This window comes from Drosophila sechellia, chromosome 3R (assembly GCF_004382195.2).
Source record: "Drosophila sechellia strain sech25 chromosome 3R, ASM438219v1, whole genome shotgun sequence".
NCBI classification, from domain to species: Eukaryota; Metazoa; Arthropoda; class Insecta; order Diptera; family Drosophilidae; genus Drosophila; species Drosophila sechellia.
Window position 1 is genome coordinate 16,887,316 of NC_045952.1, and position 21,254 is coordinate 16,908,569.

At 43.7% G+C, this 21,254-nt stretch overlaps 3 protein-coding genes across 16 annotated transcripts in view; 2 read left to right on the top strand and 1 right to left on the bottom strand.

Moving 5' to 3' along the window:
* The first annotated feature begins 114 nt into the window (after positions 1-114).
* LOC6606803 (zinc finger and SCAN domain-containing protein 22) lies at positions 115-1,635 on the top strand. The gene is made up of 4 exons (XM_002031564.2): positions 115-372; positions 429-1,075; positions 1,133-1,267; positions 1,338-1,635. Exons 1-4 carry the CDS (start codon positions 250-252, stop codon positions 1,555-1,557), a joined length of 1,125 nt encoding a protein of 374 aa, XP_002031600.1. The 5' UTR covers positions 115-249; the 3' UTR covers positions 1,558-1,635.
* On the bottom strand, positions 1,555-3,106 carry LOC6606804 (zinc finger protein 250). The gene is made up of 4 exons (XM_002031565.2): positions 2,937-3,106; positions 2,136-2,878; positions 1,830-2,075; positions 1,555-1,768 (listed from the first exon to the last, which is right to left on the bottom strand). The coding sequence occupies exons 1-4, from the start codon at positions 3,069-3,071 to the stop codon at positions 1,645-1,647; spliced, it is 1,248 nt and encodes a 415-aa protein (XP_002031601.1). The 5' UTR covers positions 3,072-3,106; the 3' UTR covers positions 1,555-1,644.
* Positions 3,107-3,359: 253 nt separating this feature from the next.
* The window catches only part of LOC6606805 (microtubule-associated protein Jupiter), a 29,085-nt gene continuing 11,190 nt past the window's right edge, over positions 3,360-21,254 (top strand). For 2 of the 14 annotated variants that reach the window (XM_032721488.1, XM_032721490.1), the window contains exons 1-2: positions 18,353-18,517; positions 18,798-18,937. In XM_032721488.1, the coding sequence (XP_032577379.1) occupies positions 18,876-18,937 (62 nt within the window). In that variant the 5' untranslated portion in view covers positions 18,353-18,517; positions 18,798-18,875. Of the gene's footprint in view, positions 3,569-11,661; positions 11,783-18,351; positions 18,518-18,797; positions 18,938-21,254 lie in introns of those variants that run through there. The other 12 variants (XM_032721491.1, XM_032721493.1, XM_032721497.1 and 9 more) reach the window with 10 other exon arrangements.

Here is a 21,254-nt window from a genome sequence, read left to right on the forward strand (position 1 = left end):
CGGCATATCGATTGAATAATTGATAATAATTGAATCTGAATAATAAAATTTTTCTCTATTAAAAGTAACAGCTGGTAACAGCTTGCATCATGAAATAAAAATACAGTTTTAGAAATAAATACAAAAATATTTGGAACTTTGAAAACTTTTTCTAATTCAGCGTACCTGACAACCCTTTTACTTTTAATGCACAGCTCTGGCATTTGAATCGGCATTTGACACGAAAGGAGAGTTCCTGTGGATATAACGATGGAAATCAGCATTAAGTGGAGCATGTGCCGCACTTGCCGCAAAAAAGGATCGCAATCCACGCTGCAGTCGCTCTTCGAGTCCAATGCCCACAAACTGTTGATCTCCTATGCCGGCACAGCTGTGAGTACTCGATTTCTGTTTGGTTTCCGGTTTTCCAGTTACAAATCCTCTCCTAGGTGGAACCGGACGATGGACTGCCGGATCAGATTTGCACAGTATGCTTGATGCAACTGGAGGAGGTGGACAGATTCCTAAGGGCGTGCAAACAATCCGATCAGCACCTGAGAAGCCTCGTTCGGCAAACTCTGTCCTCCGCATCGGCATTTGAAACGCTGGAGGATAAGAAAACGCTTGAACAGAAAAAACGCGACGGGAAGCAGAGCATTTCGGCGAGACTCATCAAAGAGAATTCCATTAACTTTAAGACTCAAGAGAATGCATTAGAAACCTCCAAAGAAGATGAAATCTTACCCACAAATAAATTTTCAAGCGATTTCGTGTATGAACTGAACGTTAATGAGGAAAACGAGGAAAACATACACCAGGAGGACTTTACCATCGGTGATATGGATTTGGACAGGGAGAGCGCCGATCAAAATTACTCGGAAACTTATTCGCAAGAAAGCAGCGCTGCCACGGGCAGTGTTCAAACTAGCGAGAATTACCAGAATCTAGAGCCAAGCGCCGACTACGAGATAGATCTAGGAGTGGCCTGCGTGCCGGACAAGTACAGATGCAAGATCTGCAGCAACACATACCGCTCCGTATCTCAGCTAAATGCACACTCACAGATGCACCGCAAGGAAAAGGACCACCAGTGCGAGTAAGTACCCGTTACATATCTTAACATAATATTTCATATATAAAATGTTTGATTCAGGGTTTGCCAAAAGACATTCAGAGCCGCCTGCAACCTGAAAACACACATGCGGATCCACACGGGCGAGAAACCTTACCAATGTAGCTACTGTTCGCGTCGTTTTGCCGACAACAGCTCTCATCGCAAGCACGAACGGTATAATGCATAAAAACTATATATATTTTTTACAGCATTTTAGTTCTAATGTTGAATTTCTCAATTTCAGTTTGCACACGAATGAAAGACCCTATGCTTGCAACATATGCGGAAAAACATTCTCTCTGTCCTCCTCTCGTAAAGTTCACTACTTCCTGCATTCGTCTGAAAAGTCTCACAAGTGCCTCATGTGTAAAAAGGAATTTCGGCTTAAGCACCAACTTACCGCGCACGAGAAGTCTCTTGCGCACCGTATAATAGCTAAGAAGTACAGCGACGTGGTGGAATAGCTAATAAGAACAGCTGGTATATTATGTAAAAATTGCCTTTATACTACTTGTAATAGATAACCTAAGTTCCTCAATTAATTTACTATATTAGCTCTCTAACACTTCCGGAGAGCTGAGAATGCTTTGCTCCATTTTATTGCGGTGGGTTAGCGTTTGCATGTGAGCTTTCAGCTGGTGCAGCAGAGTGAATGACTTGCAGCAGATACCGCAGCTGAAAAGTTCAAATTATTAATAAAAAACGCAAATCTCTAGAGAGGATTACTCTCCCTTACTTGTAATTCTTCTGGTCGGAGTGTGAAAGGATGTGATTTTTGAGGATGGCTGTGTGCGTAAAAGTTTTTCCGCACTCCTGGCAGGCATAAGGGCGCGTGTTGGTGTGGACCCGTTCATGGCGGACCCGCTCGCTGCGATCGTAGAAGTGGCGGTCGCAGTACAAACACTTGTACGGACGGTCGCCCGTATGACGACGGATGTGTGCTCGCAACTCTCCCATTTGTCGAAAAGATTTATTGCAGATTCTGAAAGCAAGAACATTTTTGTAGGATACATTTTTTCATCCCTAAACGAATATCACTCACTCGCATTGGTGGGGCTTGTATTCCGAATGGGTCATCATGTGGGCCGTGAAAACAGATTTTTTGTAATAGACGTTTCCGCACAGGATGCATATGTACTTCTCCTCGTCCTTGCATTTAGACTGGTTTCCCCTTTCCTTGGCGTTGATATACTTGCGTTTGAATTTCAGTTCGGCGTCCGGTTTGCGGGGCCTACCCGGCTTTTGTTTGTCCATTTTGAAGCTGGGCTGTGGCGAGGGAGCGCTTGACAGGAGAAGTTCCTCGTCCCTGTACTCAACCTCATAATACTCGTTTGCATTCGATAAGTCCTCGACTAGCTCACTCTTATCATCAATGAGTTCTTCCATTTGTTGATCATCAACGTAGGAGTCCATGTGGGAAATCAGCATCTGCAAAGGACTCTCCGTATTAGGCTCTTCGTCCTGTTCAATCGATTCGTTTATGATAAATCCGTTGAAATCGAGAACTTCCTGGGACTGATCCTCCAGCTGTTCATCCCCCTCCTCTATTGCGGTTATCTCGTCCTGCTCCTGGTTCTCTGTGCCTAGTTTCAGATGTAGGTTCTCGTACAGGTACTCCATATACTCGGCATCGCTAGCCTGGGCCAGAGCCTCTGGTCTCTCCGAGGAACTTGTTTCCCAGTAGACCTGCGAGTTCAGACACATCTGGCGAAAGTTTAACCACATTTGGACGAATTCGCAGCAGCTGTTGCAGGCCTTCTCGGGCAGCTGCGGGGATTGGCGAACCTGGGGAAGTTGGAGTAATGATATGGTACATATAACCCATCTAATCAGCTCCACTTGCCTTAATCCTACAGCACAGCTCCAACTTTTTTCTGAGGTCACTTTCGCCTTTACCCTTAAACAGGCAGATCATTTGGCTTTCTTCGAAATCGCCCAGACAGATCCTGCATTGCAGAATAACTGGCAAATTGGCCATCCTGGATAGCGTTTTTTATTGCAAGGGAGCTGGAAATCAAGGCTTATTTCAATTAAATCAGTTTTAAACAATTTTAGACCTGCGTTGTGTGACCGCATTGGCCGTGAAAAAAAATACCGACAAGTTAAATACATTTCTGTTGTAAGTTAACATTAATCCTGAACTAGCTACGAAAAAGCTAAAAAAAAATACTCAAGCCCCGTCAGGCAATTTATAGCGCAGCCACTGCAGCTGTGGTATTATTTAGTGTCTTTCGTTTTTGAGCCGACGGCGTGATTTAGCGGCTCGGCAGCAGCCACACTTAATTCGCCTTTCGAACTGAACGAACGTGCCGCGGCATCTGCAGTTTCCCGTGCATTTCCACTTGTATTTTGTGTGTTTCACTTTGTTGCGTGTGTGCCAGTTTTTCATTTAATCGTTACCGAGCGTCCAATAAGCGTCTAAAGCGGCAAGATGATCTCCAACTTTGATTGCACCGATAATCAGGCCAGCAGCAAGTAAGTACATCAAATCAAAACCAAGAGCAGTTGCCGGCATTTTTGAAACATAATCTACGCGTGTGCATGTGTGTGTGGGTGTACACGGTGGTATTGGTTGGGATTTGCAGATTTGCAATAACAACACCGAGTGCCGTTCTTCGCTTCTTCCTTTTTTAAACGTTCCGTTGGTTTTATTGTGTGCTTCCACTGCGAATTCTCTTCCTACTTCCGTTCCGAATTCTTTCTCCTGCGCTTTCGCCGCTTAATTTGCCCAATGCGTGTATTGATCTTTTATTGGTTTAACAGTTAGGCGCACTTTTCGTTTTGGATCGGCAGGGATTATGCTGGTGATTCCTATTCGATTTCGGAACTACATTTCCCTCTGTCTGTTGTGGACTCGTTAGAAAACGCCCTTAACAACCGATATTTGATATGTGTGCTCCGTAGGCAACCCTCGCTGTCAATATAGGACCTAACTTCTCACAGCTGCAACCGGGAAAATGACCATTTTGAGTAGTTAGTACATGCACGGGCATTTCTGAGTGTGCGTGTGTGTGTGAGTGCTGCACAGTGGTGGTTCTAGTTAAGTGCACACTGCAATGTCAGCAAGTGTGCCAGTTTGCTTCCCCCGCCCCCATTATTATATGAACATACGAACATATATCACATACTATATCTAGCGCATCAGCCGATGGACATCTTGAACCCTGACCCCGCACCGCACCGCACTGCACCCCTCTTCTAACGCCTCTATGACTGCAAGCGCCACCTCGGTTGTTTTTGTGTTTTCCATTCTCTGTGCCAGTTTTCAAATTGGTCATCACTCCACCATTGTGTCGGCCATCAAACTAGCTGAAGTAGGCGAAAAACTGGGGAAAACTGTACAGGGCCCACTCAAAAGTGTAAATCAATAAGAGTTGGACCTAAGGGTACTCTATATATCGCTTACTTTATTTAATGCCTTCCAACTTTTAAACTAATTACTCAGAAATTCAGTTTTTAGTTTATTTGTCGTTAAAGATAAAGATAAAGAAAGATAAATAGAGATCTTTCTGCTAATTTTCCCATTACATATACAGAAATTAAAGCCATCATAAGCAATCTTATAGTGTAAAATTTCTACCAGGCACTACAATTAGTTCTCTATAATCATATATCTTTATCCATAGAAAGGAACTCTTTCATTTCCAGTAACATAAAAATGCCATGGGAATTTATAGATCATTTACCAGCTATTTTTATTTAACTCATTATATAAAGCAAACATCTAATTTTAAACGGTAAATTCCCATATAAAGATCAACTCCTTGACTATTTATGGACACTAGTTCCTACGCACTTGACCTTTGCCACATCTCCGGATTCCATGAGTAAAGCAGCCAAGTATGCGAGCACTGCTCCAAATGGCCTCCTTGAGTCACTAGGAAATCTGTTGGCAGCTGTTTTGGTTCGCACTTATCATTATATTACGAATAATTGCCGCGATAGATGATGAGTAAGTGCAATTGGAGTCGATGGCGGCATTCTCATTTCTTCGTCGCTCCCTGCCACAGTGGTGGCCAGTGATTAAGGGCACACTCCTGCCCACCGGACACCGAAATTGTTGTTTTCCCGGTAAAAAAAAGCCGTGTCCACAATATAACACAATATGGGGGATACTTTCTGCCCCAATATCGTCACGTGCCACATTCGGTGCTTAACTATATTTAACTATAGTCACGCGATCTGCTAGTATGCTATGCCTGTGTATCTGGCCAAGAGCCACTGCAGCAGAGTTTGAGGCTGAGTGGCAAGTGCATTGAACTCGGGACACATTGCATGTTAGCCGGCTGCCGCTGCTGTTGTTTGACTCGCCATAAAACTAAATGTCGATTTTGATTGCCTAGCCGCGACTAGTTTGGCTGGCCAGCAGTAGTGGGTTTGGGCCTAGGATTGGGATTGGGCGCAGCCCTAGAATGAGTCAATGGGTCTAATTCCCGGCAAAACATCCAGAGAAAGCTGCACGGCCAGAGAATGCAGCCAGCCAGGCAGCCAGCCTAGCCGCACCCAAAATGCAGACAGACGGGCCCACATTAATCCGACATAGGAATAGTGCTAGATCTACACTTACAAAATTTATTGAGCTTAGAAGGTCTAACAAAAGGTGGCCAACGGCTAAAACGAGTAAAAACGAACCACAAAAAAATACTAGCTTATAAATAACAAGAGCTTTGCATAATAGTTTATCCAGTCTAGAAGCCCCATGAATATATTCACAAACAATTGTATGGTTTAAAAAACAAATTTGAGTGTATTGGATGAGGAGGAGTTTTAGAGTTTAGTCACTGACGCATTCAACCCACGATAAGCAACCCCGACAGAGGCCATAGTAGGACATATCTGTCATGTTTTCCGTCCTCTGTCCTCCGTCCTCGGTATCTGTCAGTGTTCCAAATGCATTTGGCTCTTGATGTTGGTCAGGGTGGGCCTGGCAGATAAATGGTTTTTTGTGTAAATTAGGGAAGCCCTAGCTAGTCACGTTTCCTGTAAAACAGGGAGATCTTCATTATTCAGCCGTGAGTCATGTCCAAAAGGCAACCCAATTGATAGATGGATGATTAATGTAGGGGAATAGCATAAAAACTGGAAGTTGTGCACTTACTAACTGACTCTTCTTTGTTGTCTTTTCTCTCTTTGCAGGTAAGTCCATGATTGCGTCACTGCGATGTCCTTATTTGGCTGCAGTTCCAGTACATAAAGCCCAGTGCTTTGGTTGCCGTCGATGCGAATCTCAAGGCTGTCTGCGGGGTCAATGCTAAACGCTCCAATAAGCAGACAGCTGGTCTTCGTTGTGGCGTCTATCTGCGCCAAGGAAGTCGAGTCATTGAGTGACAGTTTCGGCAACATTTCCGCTATAATTGGGCACACAAAGCCAGATACTCGAGTTCACTTTCGGTTGTTAAGTAATAACGCGTAGCTCTCTCGCTGTTTGGCTTGGACCATTGGCCGCCTTATAAGGTCGGTCGTTTGGATTACCCGTTTTGCATAGCTATCTGCATCGGCTTGCCATTTGCAGAACGATCTGTTTGCGTCGTATCTGCCTTCTGGCGGTTGTTGTACATGGGCGATTACCATTATGGTTAGATCTACGCCCTCTGCTTGTCTACACAGAGGCGGCCATAAAAATAGTGGAGCAGTTATAACCATTCCATGGTTTATTAACACGTAACAGGATGATTAATGTGAAGCCCCAAATGACATTTGTTGGAAAGTGTTTTTATAATAGTATAGATTGTTTTGCAATAACAGTTTAGACATTTAAATAGCCTTGTTAATAGCGAAACTGGAATAATAGTATTCCATATATAATTTACACCATGCCATTAATGCCTTGTTAAATGCATTCCCATTTCTCTTCCATGCTTTCATTAATGTTTCTTACCACTTACAAGCGCAGAAATCTTCCGGGTGTGAAATTAAGAACCTGGTTGATCGACTTTAATTAGCTGCTCTATTATTCCGACCGCAAGTGTACATGAATCGGGCTCCCCAACTCCCTTTGGTTATGAATTTATTGCCGAACCGCTGTCTCGAATCCAGAGATCCAAGTCGCGGATCCCTGACTCAGCAGCAGCACCGCTGATGGAAAACCTTTCAGCCAATTTTCTCTCCGGCCTCGCTCTTTGTTGCAATTTGCAGTTTCGAGCCAGCTGGCTCGACTCGGGTTAAATGAATTGCTCCCACACAGAGACTCGGATCCGATGTATTTATAAGTTGTGCATATTTGCATTGTGGGCCGTGCTACTCCTCGCCCGTATCCACCATAATCGGCAGGCTTCACACGTTCCATGGCGATTTCTTTGTGAGTCTCGACCAGGGTGTGTTATTCCTTTGTTGCAGCCAGACGATTCGCTCGCCTGCCTGGCAGCTTGCCTGAACTCCCTGCCTGCCTGGCTGTGAATCACTGATGATTGTGTGTCGCCTGCTCCGGGGCTGCTCAATTATGCGATTAACCCGCTACTACCTGCATGCCGATGCCGCTGCCGTTGCCGTTGACGGCGATGTCAAGGCACAAATTCAAAACGCAAAACTGCCCTCGTCGACTGACTTTTGGACCTTGAAAATCAGGCAGACAGACGCCGTCGTCGCCACCCCCATTGGCAAAAATGTGGAAATCCCCCAAGGATTAAAAACAAGGCAATCGGCGCAAGGATTCGCAAGGGTTGCTCCGATGCCGCTGCATTTGGAAGTGCACTGGCTGGGCGAAGACCGGCGGCGGATCTGGAGCAGGAGCTGAGTGTGGGATTTGTGAAAGTGAATTTTGCTACTCCACTTTCGGCCAGCAGGGGTTTTCCTGCCACTGCAACCACCACCAGTTATGGAGACTTCTCCAAGGGTTGGTTGCTTTCCAGCATTGCAATTCCCCGGGATTATGCACAAATTAAATCAATTTCGGTGTTAGCATGTTCCTTGATAAATGAAGGTATGAGACGAAAACCCTTCAGACAGGCGGGAGCTAAGGATGCCATTCTAGAACTTTCTCTGGAAACAAAAAATGAAGAATGTTATGTTCTTATTGCTTGGGTTTAATCAGCACTCTTATATACATATATTCAAAGATTCTTTTGTCTCTGGAAACTTCTCGAGGAACTGACACACCCCAGACGAATTTTTATTCGCTGATTTCTGCAGATCTTGCGACAGTGAATTAATTTACGCTTAATTGGTCCGACCATAATGCCCATAACTCGGGCCCAGTTGCATAGAGATCATTTAAAAGATCTTTCGCCAATAACAAACTGGAAATGCGAAATGCGATCCACTGAGTCAATGACCACAATCTGGGTTACCCATGCAAATTGTTTTCTTTTTTTGTTCCGACAACGCCCCTCGAGTAGCGATCTTCGACTGGCGATAAGTTAAAGTTGACTTCTTTAACCAGTTCACAATACACAATTCATATGAGTGACAGTGATACATCCTTGGAGCGACATTTTATATTCCATATTGAAAAATTGCTATGTGAGTTCTTACAAAGGCTGTGCGTCTCATTCGTTTTGCTCTTGGCATGATTTATTTTGACATGCAATGAATTGAAACTCTGTCTCAGCATCCAATTAATTCTCATTTAGCGATCACCCACTGTCTTTGGAGTGCATACGTGCATATATGTTTTATAAATGTTTGCTCCATATTATTTAAATGCTGAGATATCGCGTGTGTAGTGCACGTTCGTTTCTGGGGCTCGCTTTTGTGCAAGATCATTGGCACAGCTGCTGTTTAGATGGCGATACTTGTGCTTGCAGCGGGCAGCGCGGCAAGTTTAAGCCAAGTCCATTGACTGTAGCTGATGATTATGAGGATGACAAGGGAAGTTTGTGTTTGTGCGTCTTTGCCCCCAAAGTTCGTTCACTCTTGACACTCTGACTGAAATGGAGAAGCCGGGATTCGCATGCAAACAGTGAGTGCAGTGGAGGACGGAATGCCTACATTCATATATGTACACACAACATCCGTTGGCCTCTGACAGCTCATCCTCCCCGCCATTTGCGATTTGTGCCGCGTCATTTGTGCCAAGTGGTCCCCGAGATGATCGAGCACCATCCAAGGAGATGCGTTGGCTTCCTCAAATCGCTGCCAAGGGATCATCGTTCAGCGATCAGCAGTTCGCAGCTAGGTCGCTCGTCTTTCGATTCCAGAAATAATCAGCAAACAGGTTCCAGCCAGCGGAGTCCAGCCCCCAGCCCATCGACGCTTTCTTCCGTTCCGCTAAATTCCATTGTCGCTCTTTGGGAGAATCGCTCGAGAACCGGCTGTGGCAGGTGCCCCACTTCGGTTGCTCTTCCCCCCTTATCGGAACTTAATTCCTGGAATTAGTTGGCAAGACGGCGCTGATTGAAAAACATTAACAATCGAGAAATGCGGGCATTTGTGGGACAAATTCTTCATGGGGTTCACAAAACATCGATTTATGATGGGTTTATCAGGCCTAAGCCTATCCCTGTGTGCGATGGTGATTTGAAAACTCAGTTTGAGTTCCCTTGATTATTATTGTCGTCTCGCCGCCCATAAATCCCAGCGGATGTAAACAAAGCAAGTCGATAGCAGCCGGTCAAGATAACAGCTTCATAGGAGGCTGCCTAAATACACACAAATCGGCATTTATTGACGCAGCATGCAGGCAGCCAGGGGTTAAGGGTCAAATTAGGGGCAATACTTCGAGATAAGTCATTAAGCAGTTAGAATAAATTAGGGAAACTTTAAAATGTTGTATATACATTTAGTAAATTGAGTATTTAAATTTCAGTGGCGCCCTCTGTATGGCAATTTTTAAAACAAACGAAAGCGCCACTTCTGCGCAGATCTGGCAACCCCACGTCTAGTGCCTAGGCAATTCGCTAGGTGGAGCTTTGAAGTCAGTCTATGTCAAGTACATGTAAAATGTAAAAGTAAAATCTTAATATCACAAATTTATAAATTTGTTTAATCGCAGTTTAAAGATTTTTAACAGTCATAACTTGATAAATGATCAATGAATGATATATATTATTTATTTTGAAACTTGGTGGGTTAGCAAACTCAAAATTCTTTCAAGATTCAAACAAAACCACGTATTTGGGTTTTCATATTTATTTTATTTATTCTTCTTAAATGTGGAAACGACATTGCAATTTATGTGCAATTGGGGAATATCGATGTCAGTGTTTGGAGCCATGATCTATTGATAAGTGCGTTAGCAGCTGTTGGCATGGTGCGAATTTGATTGATTGATTGATTGATGAGTGGAAATGATTGACTGCTCGGCGAGGTGAATTTGCATTTTGCACATTTTGTTGGCCAAAAAGGTATGTTTGTCCCGGTTGCGAGATGGGGAAGCCACCAGAGATGATCGATTGAGCCTGATATGCACTTGATGCACTGCGAGAAATAACTAATAATTCCATAGATATGAAAATTGATAAATTTGTTATAAACTCTTTGCCATTAGTTCTAGTGAACATAAAGCCATTTTCGCATGATTGAAATGACTTTCTAATGCAGGCCAATTGAATTTGGTTTATGGACCGATTTTCGGTATACGATCGTTTTTGTATCTCCACAAAATTTATTACGAATCCGCCATAGAGTGTCGAATTATTACGTGCTGCATTAGTTGCGATTGTTGTAATATATTTTCTACGATCTACCATTTCCCCGCTAACTTAAGTCATTTGTCTAATATTTTTTTTTTTTTTTGAATGAGAAGACCGGGGGATAGTCGGCGCACAGTTCGTGCCACAATTGCAGTTTTGTTGTTTGTGGCTGAGGCATTATCTGCTATCTGCACACTGAAATCGGCGTAAATAATTACCATCGTTTGAGCGCAGTCTGCCAGCGAAAATGATTCGCATCTGAGACGGAGCTGCAAAACGAAAGATGCAGTGGAAAATGGCGGGAGAAAAAAGGAGTAGAGAAAGAACGGGAATTCCTAATTTAATAGTAATCATAATGAATGGAATGCATTTGAGCCAGCAGCTCCCAGTCGTAGATTCTGGGCCATCTTTGGGAGAGAATGGAGCAGAGATCAGATCACTGCCTCCTCACAGAGTCTACTCTATATATATATTTCATTTCGCGTTAATGTTCCGTTGGCATGCCAAAGATGAGGCGCGAGATGCGATTGGGATTGTGATTCGGATTCGGATTTAGATTCTGGCTCTGGCTCTGACGGGAGCTCAGCTGCATGCCACACATCATCAAACGATCCAAACTGATCCGGGATCGCAGTCTAGTTGAGTTGAGTGGAGCAATGGGGCAATGCGTAGTGAGAACCAGTTGCGTGGAGCATTTCATCTAACATTTGATTTAGTTTCCTGGAATTTCAATTAGCTGGGAAATGGGCAACGCATTCAGCTAGACTTCTTCGGCTTGCGGATTATCTAAGATCTGCTCTAAGCTGGAAAAGAATTTCCGTCGCGACGCCGACGACAGCTGCATTTTCCTCTTGGCTGCACGTACCACTGAATGTGAAAAGTGCTGACACACACTCACGTGCTCCATCCGACCGCCCATCTCTCGATGGGCTATCATCTTTCCCAACCAGGTTTTAGTGGATTTTAAACTGTGTTAACGCTCTGGTCGGAAATATTAGTCAGCGGAGCGGCCGGCAGACGTGAGTTTCCCAGAATCAGCCATAAATTCGTTGACATTGCCTGGGGTCTCCGATTTGGCTGGGGAGTTAATTACACCCGGCACTCAAAGCTTTGTTGGAAGGTAAATGGCAAGCGTTATATATTCAGGTACATATATGGTGAATTCCTATAGCCGATCTGGAAGACTATATAGAATGTGGCAGGAAATGTCGATAGCCTTGACTTTCTAGGCAAGATGTTCTTAACTTTTAGGGATTCTTTGTGGGTCACCCAGAAGTCGTGACTCGGCTATTAGCAGTGATTTTAAGGCATCCTTTCTTTTAAGTAAAATGCTTCGTTGTTGTCTAAACCATATGCCAAGGTCAGTCGTATTTTAAAGTTGTAGGAACTCGCAATTTTTCTTAATTGCACCAATAAAAACGTTGAGAAATACTTGTTATTTCTGCTCGCGTTCTTCTTTCATTTTGACCATATAACATATTTTGCATGGCTAGCACATTTTTAAACAAAATGCCTGGCAATGCGAAATATAAAGAGCTTTATCTAACCATTAATATAAAAAGATCACGTATATATTTTTATCAAAGTCAGAAAAGTTGTTGGAAATCTCCCACACATTCAAATTCCACTTTCTTCGCGATTAAATGGGGAAATAGATTTAGATACAGGGCATCATTTAGTCGGGAACTGCGCTGATGCGTTCTTAGTGGCTTTAATTAAGCAGACAGTGGAACAAATTCAAACTCGACGTGCCTTTCACTCGCTCAATAAACAAATAATAATTCACTAGCCGCTCCTCGGTGACTTACCCACCGTTTCGCTGGCTGGCTTTATGTGCAAACTTTTCACTCGACCAGCATCTGGTGCGGGGAGAAATTGTGGCTCGGTAACCGAGACCGAAGCCGATCGAAGAGCCCCAATTGATCCCCAATTTCGGCGCTAGTCACTCGACTTTGGGCTAATGGCTAGGCAAACACCACCCAGTCCGTTGAGCTGATCTCCCATCACATCGCATTGCATCCAATCCCATACCAATACGTTTCGTTCCGAGCTGAAGTTTGGAGTGCGCCGAATCACGCACTGCACTTGACCATTATCCGTTTCCCAGCGGCGGGTGACTGTGGGGAATAGCACCTTGAATGCACCTGAGACATGCGATCGTCAGATGGGGTTCGAAATAACTGCGGGTCCATTGCCATCGCAGGCATTGTTGCATTTGAATAGCAACGCAGTTGGGGAGTCTTGTAACTACTGCTGCAGTTGCGGCTGCAATTATTCAACTCGCAGGGAATCAGTCGGCGAACATGTGTGCATATCGAGTCCGCCTCTCAAATATTCCCATTAAAAATTTCAGATTTAATAGATTTTTCAGCTAGTAAAAATAATTGGCATTTCGAAGTTACAGTAGCTTCGTTGAAAAATGTTTAGCCGCTGGGATCATTTAAGATTTATAATCCATTTCTATATGGGCTGATGGGATGATAACGCCCAGTGTTAGCTGCGAGTTTACAATTGTAAAAAGCGCTTACTATAAAAATCCCATTTATGGGGGCATCAATTCACAAGTTTACAGAGTTATAAACACCCAAAAACTGGGAATGCGAAATAATACCCATTTTGGCCATCGGTGGAGGTCTTCCAACCCACGCCAATTCACGAAAATTAGTTCGCTCATAGAAATGTGGCCCCGCAAAGTCATCAACGGCGGGCAATTGTTTTAATTTCACTTTAATTTATCGCCGAGAATGCCCAATTTAAAGTTTATGCCAACTAATTGAAAGCGTTTTTGGGACCTGGCCTACGAACTACAGACTACATGCTACATTTGATATATTCCCAGCACCATATGTGAGTTTGCAATTGCCGCGAAAAGTTTGTGTGCATTTCCTTCAGGAGGGGCGGGGAAAATGTCAAGGCAAATGCGGTAATGCAGGTAAATGTGAATGTGAATGGGCGTGGCGGCGAAGAAAAAACTTGCCTTTAACCGATTACGATAATTCTCGAAAAGTTTTCCGGCGAAGGCATTTCCCTTCGAAAATGCAAATGCAAGTTTGAAAGTTTTTGCACAAGATAGATACTAGTATGTATCCAAGGAGTAGGGCACATGTTATAGGGTTGCAGATAGCTTTCCAAGTGGCCGGCTGCCCATCTCGAACCCATTAAAGACGCCTCCGGGAGCAGCTCTTTAGCTTCCTTATGGCTATTGCGAGTCTGGCCAGATCAAGTGCCAGACATTTTATTGCCCAGACGCAGCATGAACAGGCGTATATATGGATGTTAGCTGTATGCAGGCAGCTGTGGATTCATCTGGAGATGTTGCATATTGGCGCGCTGTCCAGCAAATTTAGCAACATTTCCTGCTCCCTGCGCTCACTTCAACATGATTTTTTCGTTTCTACAAACAAAAGTTTTCAATTGGACCCCACGCATTTTCAAAATGGGAAATATATGTCTCTAAAATTAGTAACCAAATGCACTCTATTTCACATGTGGCATAGGATTCTCTAACGTTTTGGGTATTTTTCAAAGTGTATCGGAGAAACGAAGCCGAAAAGAGTTGAAAAGTTAAAAGTCAAAAGAAATTAAAGCATTAATTTAACGCCAGCTTTGCTTAGCTTTTTGTGCTGCTCTGGTAATTGTTACCTTAGTACCTTTAATAGCTGACTGTTTGCGAGTGCGTATACACACAATGCACTCGAGGAAGTTGCGCTATTGTTTTGGCCATCATTAAAACACAATTTGGTATCATCGGGGCTTGGGGTTTGGAGCCAAACTCCAATTTAAGCCCCATATGCGGGCCGTGTTGGGTCTCTTTTATCCCATTACGTTGGACCTACGAAAGGCATTTAAAAGCGAAAAGCGAAAGTGTTTGCCATATCCATTGCATTCGTTCTATAGGGATCGGGGTTCCGGGGGGGATTTTAACGGGCGCTAGTGGAAATGGAGATTGATTAAAAGATTTACTACGGCCGACGATGATGCATTTCCCTTGATAATTTCCCCGATTCAGCGATTTGCAGCTGGCCCCTGAGGCCGCTGCTAATGCCTTAATAATATGATGAACTGGCCCAGCCAAAAAAGAGATTAATTTTCAAGACATTTCCCAGCAGCAGTAGGAGCAGGCGAAGCTTCGGGAAAGCCGGCAAGTGAGTTGTTAGCCCAAACTAAACGTGGCATGTGGCAAGCGGAATTTTGAATGTTAAACGCTGGATGGGGCATGGCCAAGTTTCCAGAGCAGCAACTATCCAGCCAGGGAGCCAGGGAGCACGGATGGCTTAGCCTACTGGTAACCGCTCACCTTTCTGACCGAAAGTCGCTTTTTGATGGCTCTCAGCTCACCGTGTGTTTGTTTGACTTCCTCTACTGTTTTCCCCTTCTCAACTACTCCATTTACTTTTTTTTTTGTGTTTGGTGGTTTCGGTTGTTTGCAGTGCACGTTTTCCTAATTGCTCCACTTAATCTCCGCTTTTAAGACTTTTTGGTGGTCAGTCAATGGCCCGCAGAGAAAACTAAATACTATTCATATGTGAAAATGTACACAGGGGCAGTGCTCCTTTGTTTCAGTTTGCCATTTGGCTGGAGATAAGTAAGTGTAAGTGAAAGATGAAAGAAATCTGTTTGCATTGAGTGATTTCATGGGTCGTTGAGCGTCCAGCCAAACAAAACTAATCTAATCAGATAGGTTTGTTTATATATCTATAAATGCATTTATTGACTGTCTGCTCATTAAAGAAAGTTTACTATTCGCCCCTGGGGGGTTTTTAACAATAGCTGCTTTCGCTCCTATAACACCAGCTATATCCTTACCAAATCCATTCAAATGTGCATTGAGCTGCTTCCTCACCTTCCCACGATCGTTAAAGGCTCTGAATTATTGCACCTGTAACTCCAGTAGCTGTGCCCACATCGCTAAAATAAAAATAAGGAGCGTGAGCTATAAAAGTGAGTGTAAAGTTTTAATTAACGAAAGTTGGCTATAAATATGGCTTGGAAAATGCATTTCCGAATGTCACAGATACATGCCACAAATTTCCATATGTCGGACACGTACGTACATACTATATGTACGTATGGATTATCCATTATCCATCTTGGTAATTATGCAGGGCTTCGGCAGCCGGAAATTTCACTTTGTGCAGTGAAATTATTTATTGGCTTAAATATTCGCAGTATGTGCCGAAGAAATGTCTGCTGTTTGGCTTGCAAGAGGTGAGGTGTCGTTGCGATGCGATGTCTGGTTTATAATCATTAGGGTTTGCCGCCACATCACTTCAATTGTCAGTTACCGCTGCTGCCGCTGCCCACGTTCAGATACTCGTACTTGTACTTGCAATCCATCCCTACTTTAATGCCTTATGATTTTTTAACTACCTCGAAGTCGACCACATGACAGGGCACCACGTCCACATGGAGTCGGAAAAACGGGGCGTGGGTGGGGATGTTGGGGTACTGGGATGGGGCAGACGACTTCGATTCGAGATTAGACACACACACGCAGTCACTGTGGTTACCCGAACTAGTGGTTTTAGCACTCCGTCTCTAAACTTAACCAAAAGCTAAAAATATATTTGAATGTACTTTGGCGAAAGCCTGTTTAAATGTGAAATGTGAATGTGGCATATTTATGGAAAGCGGAAATTTATTACGATAAAACGGCCGGGCGCTCATATGTGTTTAGCCAGAGACCACTGTACTCGAAATAAAGTGAGTGCCGACTGCGTCGAGTTCCAGCATTGCACTTCTCCTGGGGAAACATCAGGCGACACTTAACTATTAAGCAAGAGCTGCAAGAGAAGTCGGTGAAGGAGACGGAGCTCTCCTATTTTTAACCGCATGGAGTGGGCTTGTGCCCCACAGTCCCCATTCCAAGTCATTCCCCCTGCCCGCTGTTATTATTCCATTCCTGGACAAGTTGGTGATGCCAATTTTTTCAGGGGAAATTTGAGTGCATTTAAGCAGGAAGAGGATAAGAGAGGATCTTAGAAAGATCTCAAGATTATTTTTCGTATATCAAGATTACCATAATTAACATCTTTTCCATATTTCTCGCAGTAATAATTTGAATAAACTGTGAGTTGATGGGAAACTAGCTGAACTGTCAACTCTGGTGCAAGTACATAACGCCTAGGCTTTTACTTGCGCACAGCGACCGGCAAAAGGGGGCAAGTGGCATGTTGGTGTCAGGTTGCCGCATGTGCACCACTCCGCCAAAGGCCCGCACCACCCCTGGCAACCCGTGCACCGCTCAGTGGGTCGCAAGTCCCACGACCCACCGATGGTAAAATAGCAAAACGGCAAGAAGCAGCAGCGGTTGCGGCGACGACGGCCAGTCAACTTTTGGCTCGGCTAAACAAAAGCGTCTTCGCAAGCTAAAAATAACCACTGTTTTGGCCCAGCTGCTTCCAACACACCCCTACCCACTCCCCATTATTCCGCCGACTTTGTGGCTCCATGGCCCGATCCTCTTAGTCGCTGGCTTGCGCTTCCTGTTCTGTGTGCAAATCTGTGCCAAATGTTTTCCAAGAAAACGCAGTATGCAAATATATATTGCATTTAAATTCTTGCTGCAGCAGCAGCAAAGCTGCAGCAAGTGTGGCAAATACAGGAAAAGCGGCAAAAGGGGCGGCCTCATTAGTGGCAAGACACTTGAAATTAGAGTTTGCAACTACTGCTACTGCTGCTGCTGTTGGCTGGTCCCAACTGAACTGAACGCTTGGCGATGATGAAAGTGATTTATGTCCGGCAAAGGCAATGTTCCTCAGCTCCTCGTAGACACGAGACCCGATGTCTGGCCTGGCAGCAGCTTCATCTTGGCCAGGAAACATGTTTGTGGGCTGCTACCGCCTTGCAGCAGTGCTGTCCACACCCTGTAATCAAAGATAAGGAGCGTGTTGGGAATGGGGGCTAAGTTCATAATGTTTTAGTACAAACTGACATAGATATGAGCCTTTCTTGCACCATTCAACTGCAATTTTATGGTAGAATTTGGATTTAGATTATAATAAGGTATGGGTTTATAAGCCTGGGAGTTGAATTTTAGTGAATTGAGTATTTTTGCAATATGATTTTTGCCATGGATACCTTTGGATTCAAAACTTTGAAAGCACTTGACTTTTTTAAGAGAAACTAGTTTTAAAAAACGAAGAAGAAGATCGAGAAGAAGCTGAGAAAAGAAACAATTGCATAGGAACCCTGAAGTGCACCAGACCTGAACTATTTTTTCGCTTTTCTAGCGCTTTTTGCAATGGCACGGCATAACTGAAGCATATCTGCGCACTTTTCTCGCCGGTGGGGCACATAAAATGAGATAAATAAATGCAGAATGTTAATCCCGCAAGTGTCTTAAGCACGGCTTAAGTATATGTTTTATTTTCGCTTCAGTTCCTTGCGTATTTTAAACTTTTTTTGTGACCTACAAGCGGAGTGCAGAACTCACCACGAGTTGGGTTCTGCCCCACAAGTGAGAGATGGAGAGAGGGAGAGAGCAAGGAAGAGAGCGGGCTCCAACTACAATCAGCATCAGCTGTAGTTTGTTTTTGTTTTGATGCGCCACATGGCTGGCACTCACTCTCTTGCGCTCCCGCTCTCTTTCCGTGCAGCTTTTGGGCTCTGAGTGAGTTGGGTTTCTGTCGTTGTTTTTGGATCGATAAAACTTCTCGCGCTGCCGTGGTATAAAATGCTTTTCACTTTTCCCACTGCACTTTAGTCGCCAGACATTTATCGAAACGTGCACATCACCAGCGGTCGCACACTCAAACATATATACTGTATATATATATATTGTTATCCCAACAAAATATCCTTCGAATCGAAAAAACCCACGCGAGTGCAAATCAAAAGTTTTTTAGCTTTCTTTGTGAGTGAAGTGTTTTTTGGGAATTTTTTCGGTAGTTGGTTGGGAAAATGTTGCAAGATATCCTCCGCTTTCCGTCTGCTCTGACTGCACCCCCTCTCCCTCCTCCTATCTCTTGTCCGTTCTCTCCCGGGATGCTCCTTGCACTCTCTCACAGTTGAGGAGGGTTTATTGATTTTACGCACATGCAGCATCCCCATCTATGAGTCATCATCATCCGTCCTGCAACATTTTCCCCCACGTGCCTAATCTCCGCTTTTTCCCCAAATCCGCGTGCGCTTAGATTTTTCCAGTGCGAAAAGTAAAGCAATTGCATCCATCCAACAGAGAGATTATCCTTTCGCCAAACAAACAAACAGAAATGGCCGCCTACGCTGCTTTCAAACACGTTGAGCTTTACAATGTTGGCAAAGCAAAGAAGAGGTAAGAAATTCCCAAAGGATACCCAAAAACTGACATTTTTAACGACTTCAGAACAAAGAATTTGCATGTCAAAAAGTGAATCGATAAATTCGTTGTCCGGATTCATTACACATTTTTACACGGAAAAGGGAGTTCATCAGTTTTTGTCAATACATGTTCCATGCAAGAAAATTCGTTTAATACGATTAAAAAAAAGTGGCCTTTGTTAATAATGCCTTTGTTAAAAAGCATCTCCTGAGGTTTTAAAAGGGTTTAAATTACCATGACGCACAAAGAAAATCATATGGCTGTTAAGTTCAGCAAATAGGTATATTATCAATATTTATTCAAAATGAGTCTTACTAATGATGACAAGGTGCAAAGAATTGAAGGAATATTGTTTTGACAATGACGAACAATGATTAGGTTCTTTATTAACATATAATATTTACACATTGTGTGATATTTTGTAAAGCATTACAGCTAGGACAATAAATTCTGTATTTGTTTAAAACCTGTGTATTATAATAACGTAATTCACTTGATGTTACTCAATGTGTTTGACTTATATTGAGGTTATCCGCCGACCGACTCATTTTCCCTGAAGTTTAACAACAGTTACGTGCCTACTGCATATTCTGTTATTGTTTGCCATCGCTCGAGTGAACTTTGATTGGCAAACATTTCGGAAGGCAGCCTCATCGTGATCTGCATCAACATCTCCATTTCCATCTTTATCCCATTGTCTGAGCTGTCGGGCCGCACAAACACCGCACACTTGCATATTCATTTGGTTATGTGTGTAGATTAATTTAGCGTTCATTCACCTCGCCGCCGCCTGACTGACTGACTAACTAATACTACCCATACAGTCGCGTGTGCACGGGGCGTATGTGTAATCTGGGGAGCACCACTTTTGCAAGCGCCTACTTCCCACAAAACCGAAACCACCTAGCACCTAGTGAACCACCACACCACCACCCAGCCAAACCAAGCCAAGCCAAGCCAAGCCGCTGGTGTTGGCATGTCTTTGGATGTCGTCTCATTGATTTTCCTTTGCCAACCCAACGGCCAGCTGCCCCACGCCAACCCACCGCACAAAGCACCACCCGCGACACCATCACTGCAGTCGTCCACTCGATGCCACCGCACCAAAGTCAAAGGGACCGACCGGCGTTCTTTGGGAATATACCCTTTCTTGCTGCGAGGCGTATGACAATATCTTTTCGAGCCATCAAAACAATGGCTATTTAATGAGAAGGTTGTTAGGAAATATGTTATTTGATGTGACACTACTATAACACCACTATTATGGTAGAACATACAAAATGTTTGCACATCTAAGCAAAAGTGATTTCTTGGCTTTATTTGTGTTTTTAATTAATTTCAAGCATTATTTTCAGTTTATTAAAACTTGTTTTATAAGTACATAGACTTTGAAAGTTCAAAGAGTAGAATGGCATTTTTACAGTTATAAAGCTTATGATTTTTTATGGCATACTAAAATCCATAATAGCCGCCTATGGTGTACTAAAAGCATAGGTTATGGAGTTATTATGAAAATTCAATTTTAGCTTCAACTCACTTTTCGGCAATCGTACAGATTTGTTAGACGTAAAAACTGATTAGATTCGCCCATTAACCAAATGATACGAAATATAATAAAATGTTTATTATTGAACAATCACGTCCTATTACCGCTTAAAATAAATCATTATATTATTACCGTTTATCGCCGCTTGTACGACAAGGGTATTTCCCCCATCGACTTCTCTCAACTTTTGCCCGCCTTTCTTTTTCAGTTAGTTTCGGCATTTGTTTTTGCATGCAATTCTTTGACCAAGCCCCATGTGCCCAGCACCACCCATTTTTTCGCCTTTCGAGTGGGGAAACAACAAAATCGTTACCGAAATGTTTTTTGCTTATGTCTGTTCCGTTTACCACTCTTACGCTCTCGTACCTGTTCCGAGTTTGAATTCGTGTCCAAGTCCGCTTCCCTGTCCGCTGTTCCGACCGTCTGTCCGTCCGTCCGTCCGTCCGTCCGTTCAACTGTCCGTTGTCCGTCGTCCGCTGGTCCGTGGCGGACATTGAACCCCTGCCTCTCTTCGCGGCCGTTGGGATCGGAAATTAGTTTTGGTCGCGGCAGAAACCGAATAGAAACAATTTTCCTTATGTGTGCCATGTGCATTATAAACAATTTGCTGGATTTTATGATCCATCGATGTGTGGCTGCTCCGCTGCCACTGCTGCTGGGGATAAAGTGTGGAAAATGTGTTAATCATTGTCATTGATTGCGATTGTGTAACATACCGCCTTGGACCTTCCCGCCGGCGGCTGG